This window comes from Rutidosis leptorrhynchoides, chromosome 5 (assembly GCF_046630445.1).
Source record: "Rutidosis leptorrhynchoides isolate AG116_Rl617_1_P2 chromosome 5, CSIRO_AGI_Rlap_v1, whole genome shotgun sequence".
NCBI lineage: Eukaryota > Viridiplantae > Streptophyta > Magnoliopsida > Asterales > Asteraceae > Rutidosis > Rutidosis leptorrhynchoides.
Window position 1 is genome coordinate 3,298,510 of NC_092337.1, and position 8,142 is coordinate 3,306,651.

At 35.6% G+C, this 8,142-nt stretch overlaps 1 protein-coding gene across 2 annotated transcripts; it reads left to right on the top strand.

Annotated features, from left to right (window-relative positions):
- The first annotated feature begins 885 nt into the window (after positions 1 to 885).
- Positions 886 to 8,142, top strand: LOC139847204 (probable beta-1,4-xylosyltransferase IRX9H). Of its 2 annotated transcripts, XM_071836841.1 has the most exons (5): positions 886 to 1,165; positions 1,427 to 2,419; positions 6,959 to 7,208; positions 7,306 to 7,518; positions 7,805 to 8,142. In XM_071836841.1, the coding sequence occupies exons 2-4, from the start codon at positions 1,626 to 1,628 to the stop codon at positions 7,474 to 7,476; spliced, it is 1,215 nt and encodes a 404-aa protein (XP_071692942.1). In that variant the 5' UTR covers positions 886 to 1,165; positions 1,427 to 1,625; the 3' UTR covers positions 7,477 to 7,518; positions 7,805 to 8,142. The 2 variants fall into 2 exon arrangements, with proteins under 2 accessions (XP_071692942.1, XP_071692943.1); XM_071836842.1 differs by having other exon boundaries at positions 886 to 2,419; positions 7,780 to 8,142.

Genomic DNA, 8,142 nt, shown 5'->3' on the forward strand with positions numbered 1-8,142 from the left:
AATCAATTATATCATATCTTCGACAAAGATTATAAGTTGTTGTGGGTAGATTTTAATTATGTTATATTATCTATACTAGGTTTTTGAGCCCGTGCATTGCACGGGTGTGTAAAAAATCGTGCAAAAATGTAATTTGCAGTTCATATTAGTATGTAAATAGCGATACTAAAAAATATGAAAAGTATAAGAATTATTTAAGAGCCCGTGATGTTGACAAATTTTATTAATTCATTTGAGTTTAAGAACATGTAGTGTTGATAAATTTTAAATATTCATTTGAGTTTAAGAGCCCGTGATGATACATTTTAAAAGTGGTGTTAGCAACGCACGAGCTCAAAAACCTATTATATATAATATAAATATATGTACTCCGTAATGTACTCATCTACTACTCCGTATTATTAAATAAAATAAAATATATATGTAGAAGATATGTTTTTGATTAAATATAAATATAATTAATAAATTATATCATATAAAGAAACTACGTATGTGAAGAATGAACTGATATTGTTAATTATGTGTATTGCCAAATTGATTCGGTAAGTATATGAATATCAATCAATTATGAAGATAATTTGTTTTATTTTAAAATATATAATGTAATATAGATATAATAATATATAGATACAAACATTCTAAAATAACTTTCAACCACAATTTAAAAAAAAACTTTTGATTTATATATAGATAGATAGATAGATAGATATTTTTGTTATATTACGATTTTATTTTTTATTAGGTTTAAAAAATATTATAAGATTTTTTAAATATTAATGATTAATGATATCTATTATTTTATTAATATTAATATTATATTAACTTGTTTAATATTAATATGGATATGAATAGTAACATGGATTAACAAAAATTAACCGTCCCCTTTTTCAATTTACTATTGATTGATTGCCATTCCTGCATTGGCAAGGGGCTAGGGTTTCGTTTTCTTTACTTGATTGAATGTGCCTTGTACGTGATTTTCTATTAGTGAATTTTTTTTTTTTTAAAGCTGATAATTGATTGATTGATTGATAATGGAGTGATCAACCCCAAACGAAAACAGGGAGAAACGGTTTTTGCTTTTAAAAATCCTCTGGGAAATCAATTTCCATTACCACTTTTTTGTTCACTCAATCTTCCAAACCCTCCTTCATATTTCTCACAGGTCACTTATCAACAACTTTTTACTAATTATAAATAATAATAATAATAATTATTATTATTAATTATATTGAGCATCGGTTAATTAATCTTATTAGGTCTGATTAGATTTCAAAGACATCTGCTTTTCATTCGTTTTTTATTTGAATTTATTATCTCTGATTATTTGATCTGTTTGCTAGTATAATATATTGGATCCAGATCATGGCCCTTTCTCAAGTTGATATAGATATGCTAAGCTGCCGTTTTCTTGATTACTTTGCAGGTGAAACTTCTCTTTAATCCAAAACAAACCCTAAAATTTCATTTCAACAATCTTTTGTGTATTCATTTCTCATTACCTGCCTCCCTCCCTCCCTTCCTCTTATTTTTTATTATTATCAAATCAGTTATCAATTATTACTAAATTATTATTAATTATTAGTAATACTACTAACTACTAGTAAAGTAATATGATATGATCGATGGCTTCAATTCGAAGAACACTTTCACCATATCACCACGATCGTTCACATCCAAACGGAGCTAGTACTAGTCCCTTTTCACATAATTCCCCTTCCCCGCATAAACAAAATAACCCTACCAGTAGATTCGCAGCCCCTCTTTCTACATTTGGCATTGGAGTCCGGAGATTCATAGGTGTCGAAAAACACATTCCTCATCGAAAAGGTTATCGAGCATGGCGAAGATGTATTTATACTTGTTTGTTCTTCTTCTTGCTTGGGTTTTTATTAGGCTTAGCACCATTTGGAGAATTTGAAGATGTAAGGAGTCGTGATTTTTCATTCCAGGTCAATCGTCCACCTATTCTAGGTGCAAAAAAAGATGAGGGCTTTGTAATTGAAAAGGTGGAATTAAAAGCACAAAGTGTAAAGGAAAGGTTTGATTATACTTCTACTTCTGCTGCTCCAAAACAGCAATTAATCGTTGTGACACCAACCTATAATCGAGCTCTTCAGTCGTTTTATTTACATAGATTGGGTCAGGTTCTTAGGCTTGTATCTCCACCACTTGTATGGATTGTTGTGGAGATGAGTCACGCTTCAACTGAAACTGCTGATATTCTTAGGGGAATGGGAATTATGTATCGCCATTTGGTTTGCACCAAGAATCTTACTGATATTAAGGACAGGGGTGTTCAGCAGCGGAATACAGCACTTGAACATATTGAGCATCATAAGCTTGATGGGATAGTTTTTTTTGCAGATGATGATAATGTCTATTCTCTACAACTATTTCAGAACATAAGACAAATCAAGTACGTCCTTTGTTTTTATTTGTATGTAATATCATCATACTTTCTATGATTATTATTTGAGTCTAAATCTTTGTTTGCAAGCTGGTCTGTGTTTGCTATGACTATGGATTACTGAGGTAACCTCAGTTATATCTCTATATATTTTCTGCATATGAGCTAAAATATTTGATTCATTTTTAAATATAGCTGCATTAAAATTAACAAACAAAACCAAAGGGAAGCATGTAAAAGTTTTCAAGCAATGCATTTTCCAAGTGCTTTTGTTTCAACGCCTTTTCTTGAGGTCAACCTTGCATATGTTTCCACCATAAGCTTGAGACTACATACTGGATCATGATGCTGGTTATAGAACAATTTTAATTACATATTGGAAACTGCTCAATTTCTCTAGTTTTTTTGTCGATGTGTGTGAGCGATGCTCCGAGCTTATTTTCTGTGTGTGCATATAGTACGAAAGGCTTTTGTGATTGTTTGGAGTGATGTTTGTGCGGGGATAGTAATGGAGATAGTACACAAAATATCAAAAATATAATGGAAATAAGGAAGACAAAAATATTTATTAAACTGGAAAGTTGATTACAAAACTCTTGCTAAATGAAACATAAACTTCATAAATTTAAAATAAAATAGGATATTAACTAAACTCTTAAAAACTTAGATCACAACTTTACTCTAGCCACATGATCTCTTTCACGTTCCATAAGTTATGCCATGCTTCCTTTTACTTGTCCAATAAGCTGCCAAGTCAATTATTGCACCAATAATCACCCCATCAATTTTGACTTGTACCTTGAAGGCTCTTTAATCCGAGCAAATCCCTCTTGTATGCAAACTTGATCGTTGGCAAAGCTTTGGTTAAGATGTCAGCTTTTTGTTCTTCTCCGCTAACATGCTTGACTGTGATTTATTCCTTCTCAACACACTTACGTATGAAGTGATACCTGGTGTTGATATGTTTATTTCGCTCATGAAAAACATGGCACTTCATCTACTCAATTTCCGATTTATTATCCACCAACAATGTTGTTACATTCGATTTGCACCACCCTGTGATATCAGTGAGTAAATTCTTTAACCATATTGCCTGACACGCACTTGATGTAGCTGCCATGAACTCAACATCACAAGACGATATTGCCACAATACCTCTTCGGTCATCTTTATCCATTCCATGGCTACTATCACTATATCGTACTTTAGCGTTCCCTTCAAATACCGCATGATGTGTTTAAATGCTTTTAGGTGCATTTCCTTTGGTGTTTACATATAGCGGCTAACAAACCGACTGAATATGCCAAGTCAAGGCCTCGTGTGAATCAAGAACCGAAGGCTGCCAATTATTCTATGATAGTCAGTTGCATTTACAACCTTGCCCCCTTCATCTTTAGACAATCAAAACTTAGGCTCCATTGGGTATTTTGCCGAGTTAAATCCCCACATACCGAAAGATTGTAGAATTCTTTTGGCATATCCAACTTGAGAAACTCTATCCCATTGTTGTTTTACTTGATCATTAAGTTCGGTTCGTGCTTATACCTCTGCCATGCTTCTAAAATCCTCGAACAGGTCTGTGATCATATGATGAAGAGTTCACACGTTTGGTTGCTTTCAGTTGTTGTAATTGTTTCTTCATTCTCGAATGGGACATTTGTGGTGTTCCACCCAAATCATAATCATCTACTAAAAGATTGCACGCACAATATTGTTAAGGATCGCATAGCCCAAACACAATGTCCTGCAATATAAGTCCAAGAGTCCATCCTTTTCTAAAACCAATTGGTGATAGAGGAACTTCCCCTTAGACTTATATACATACATTTGTTTTATCCCATGACCGATGTGGGACTTTGGTTTGCACCCTTACAAACCTCCCCTCAAACCTAAGTCCATCTAAGCCTCCCCTCCAACGATAGTCTGGATCCAACCTTTACCGGCGTCAACTCGGAACTCTCAACCTGGTGGGAGGGCAGGGAGATTTCGATACAAGGCTTACAGGATCAACTCATCGTGCCAGGGTCCCCCTCGAACGAGAGTTGGGTCCACTCATCGCTGCTAAAGACCGAGGGGTGCGCCACGTCGCTGCCTGCGCTCAGGGGTGCGCCCTACTGCGCCGTCCACCACATCGGGGCTATAGCCTAGCTCTGATACCACTTGTTAAGGATCGCATAGCCCAAACAAAATGTCCTGCAATATAAGTCCAAGAGTCCATCTTTTCTAAAACCAATTGGTGATAGAGAGACTTCCCCTTAGACTTATATACATACATTTGTTTTATCCCATGACCGATGTGGGACTTTGGTTTGCACCCTTACAAATATCACTTGGACTTCCACTTTGCTCAACAACTATAGTACTTTCTTCTCACACCATATGTTCATTATTTATTCATATGAATAGACCAACGGTTGGATGTGGTACTGATATTTTTACTTCACCCTCTTTACAGACTTGCCAGTTCCATTTTCCCCTTTCATCAAAATTGTCATTTCTTGTTACTGATATCTTCTTTTCTTATGGATTAAACATACGATACGCTTTGCACAAAGCACAAAGCTTCAAACGGTCCTCGTAAGCATTAAGCCTACTTATGGCTTCTTCAAAAGGCATCATATCAATGTCGAGTATTGCTCTATAGAGGCTACCAATTGAAGAAATTTACTTATCAGGGACCGAATCTAGAAGCTTCCTCACCAGTGTGTTGTCTTCTAAGGTTGCCCCAAGGTTATTGTATCTTGAGATCAAACTGCTCAACTTTCTAACAAACTCGTCTATTGAGTCACCATTTGTTCATCCGTAGGTTCTCAAACTCGTTTTTTAGAGTGTCCAATCTTGATTTTTGCACACATTCCGTACCTAGGTACCGTATCTTCAATAACTCCCACGTGTGTAGTTGTCTTGTTCTTCGAGATCTGTATTAAGACATCTTGAAATATGAAAGCTCTCGCTGACTTGTTTTTCTTCTCGTCCACAACTTCCCCGACTTGTGACTCAATGGATTCTCATAACCTATGGCCGTCCATGATAGCTTCTATACAGTCCCATGTTGTGAAATTTGTAGAGGTTAACATCGGGCACTTGAACGGAACATTACTTTTTTTTTCTTCCTGCGTGTGTTAATATCAACATATCTTCAGATTTGATGTACTTTGGCAGGATTGATGTACTTTGGCATGAACTGTGATTTTGATACCAATTAATGGAATGGATATAATCGAAATATGGAAGATAAATACTGGAGCAATTTCTGATATTTATTCAACTGGAAAGTTGATTACAAAACTCTTGCTAAATAAAACCTGAACTACATAAATATAAATAAAATAGGATAATAACTAAACTCATAAAAACTTGCATCACTACTCTACTCTAGCCATGATCTCTTCCACGTTCCATAAGTTATGTCATGCTCCCTTTTACTCGGTCCAATATGATTTAATAACTGCACTAACAGATAGTAGCAACTTTACATGCTTGCTCGTATACCAAAGAGATTTAGCTTACATATCTTTTGGCAATGTGATTGATGTGGTGGTTTTTAGGTTTTTTTCTTTTTTCTTTTTTAGACCTTAAGATAAACCATCCAAAGATAGCCTAGTGGTTGGGTCCTGACTCAAAATATGTCTAAAGTTTAAACAACACTAGAAGCATATTTGGGGTGGCAACGGAAAATGGTCAGAAACGTGCACATGATAGTTCAGTTAGGGTGTGCGTACATCTAAATAAAAATACTCACCCTCCACGGGAGCCTGGACAACGAAAACGTTATTTGTTTACATGTATTTAAAATCGTGCCAAGATAGACTAGTGGTTGGGGTCTGCCAAGATAGGCCTCCACGGGAGCCTGGACAACAAAAACGTTTTTTGTTTACATTTATTTAAAACCATGCCAAGGTAGGCTAGTGTATAGGGTCTGCCAAGATAGGATAGTGGTCAGGGTTGTGATATTCCAGAAGAAGATGTCTCACTCGGTGGACGGTCTATATGCCCATAAGAAGATCGCGCGAGAGGGGGCCGCTGAGAAAGATGTCATCGCTTCAAATCTGAGAAAGGGAGCACCTTGCCTTTAGGCCTTGCTTGCTTGATTGTAGTCCTACTAGGTTCAAACCTTACTAAAAGCATATTTTGGGGTGACTAGGGAAAAGGGTCGGAATCGGTCACGAGATATCTTGATTAATGTGATAAATTGATTAGGCCGCGTACATTTGAGTACACATACTTCCCTTTCCCGGGTAGGTTGAATAGGGAAAACCTTATCCGCTTATAGACCTTAAAGTGCCACCCTGAAACTTCGCTTCAGTTGACACTTTTTCACCAGATGATCACATGTTATGAGGTGTTATGTGTTTCTATCACTAACCAATGTGTGAAGAAATGTTTCAATTTTGCTTAGCAATACAGTCTTGTTAAAATTTTACAGAAAGAATTGTTCTTGCTTCCTTCCATTCTTAACTTCGTGCTTAACATTTGTTTTTTATTTTTATTTTTTATTTTTTTTTTAATTTTTTTTTTTTTCCTTTCTGTATGCTTTGGTGACTGCAGTCGTTTTGGCACATGGCCAGTTGCAATGCTTGCACAAAGCAAAAACAAGGCGGTGTTGGAAGGTCCCGTCTGCAATGGAAGTAAAGTAATTGGATGGCACACAAATGAGAAGAGTAAAAGGCTTCGAAGGTTTCATGTTGACATGTCAGGATTTGCATTCAACAGCACTATCTTGTGGGACCCAAAGAGATGGAAAAAACCCACCTCATCTTTGATCCGACAGTTGGACACAGTCAAGGAGGGATTTCAAGTATACTTGTCTTTACCTATTGGATTGGATTGGATATTCTTTTCTTTTAATAATTATTACTTACGGATAATAATCAAGATCAATTATGACATTTCAGGAGACCAGCTTTATAGAACAAGTGGTGGAAGATGAGTTTGATATGGAAGCCACTCCGTCCGGATGCTCTATAATTATGAACTGGCATCTTCATTTGGAAGCTCACGAGCTTACTTATCCTGCAGGCTGGTTGCTTCAGAACAACCTCAATGCTATTCATCCCGTCGAGTAAAAAGGCAATGCATGTGACCTTCAAATCAAGTTCCAGAAATAGGTAAAGTTTATCCAACGAAACACACATTTTCTTATCTGCATATCCAAATAAGTTGCTTAATTAATAATGTTAGGATTCAATTGGAGTCTTGTATGTTATTGATTAAATTAATATTTTGGTCTGTTGGTAAATGCAACTAAAAGAGCCATTAATTCACTTACAAAACCTGACATTAAATCTGTGTATGACAAATTTAGTGAACAAGTATAAGCACTTGGTAATAACATGGTCATGTGTTGTTTTCTTGCTCGTTTGTGACAGTGATAATCTTGTGCCATTATTTCAGTGGCTCATTGGTTTTATGCACTCACCAGTTTCCACAACATATGACCAAAAGCAGATCTGCCTTTTTCTACAAGTGACGGAAACAAGATGAAAGAGTTGAGTGGTTTTTCTTTTTTTCTTTTTTTTTTTTATATAAATCAAATATCAAAGATGAAATTGGTTTTAGTTGTACGCTTATTCTTTGACTATATGGCTGGCTCAGAAGTGCGAATGCGCCTTCTGATATATTTGTTTAAAAAAGGTTGCTCTGTTTTTGTACAACGCAAGGTAGAACAAATCTTAAATAGTTCAGTACATCTTTTTGAACGTTGAAAACAATCATTTAATTCTATTTTGCCA

Coding starts and splice junctions, on each gene's coding strand:
- LOC139847204 (XM_071836842.1), top strand. CDS start 1,626: ATGGCTTCAATTCGAAGAACACTTTCACCATATCACCACGATCGTTCA. Junction 2,420..6,958: donor CAGAACATAAGACAAATCAA/GTACGTCCTTTG, acceptor TGGTGACTGCAG/TCGTTTTGGCACATGGCCAG. Junction 7,209..7,305: donor CAGTCAAGGAGGGATTTCAA/GTATACTTGTCT, acceptor ATGACATTTCAG/GAGACCAGCTTTATAGAACA.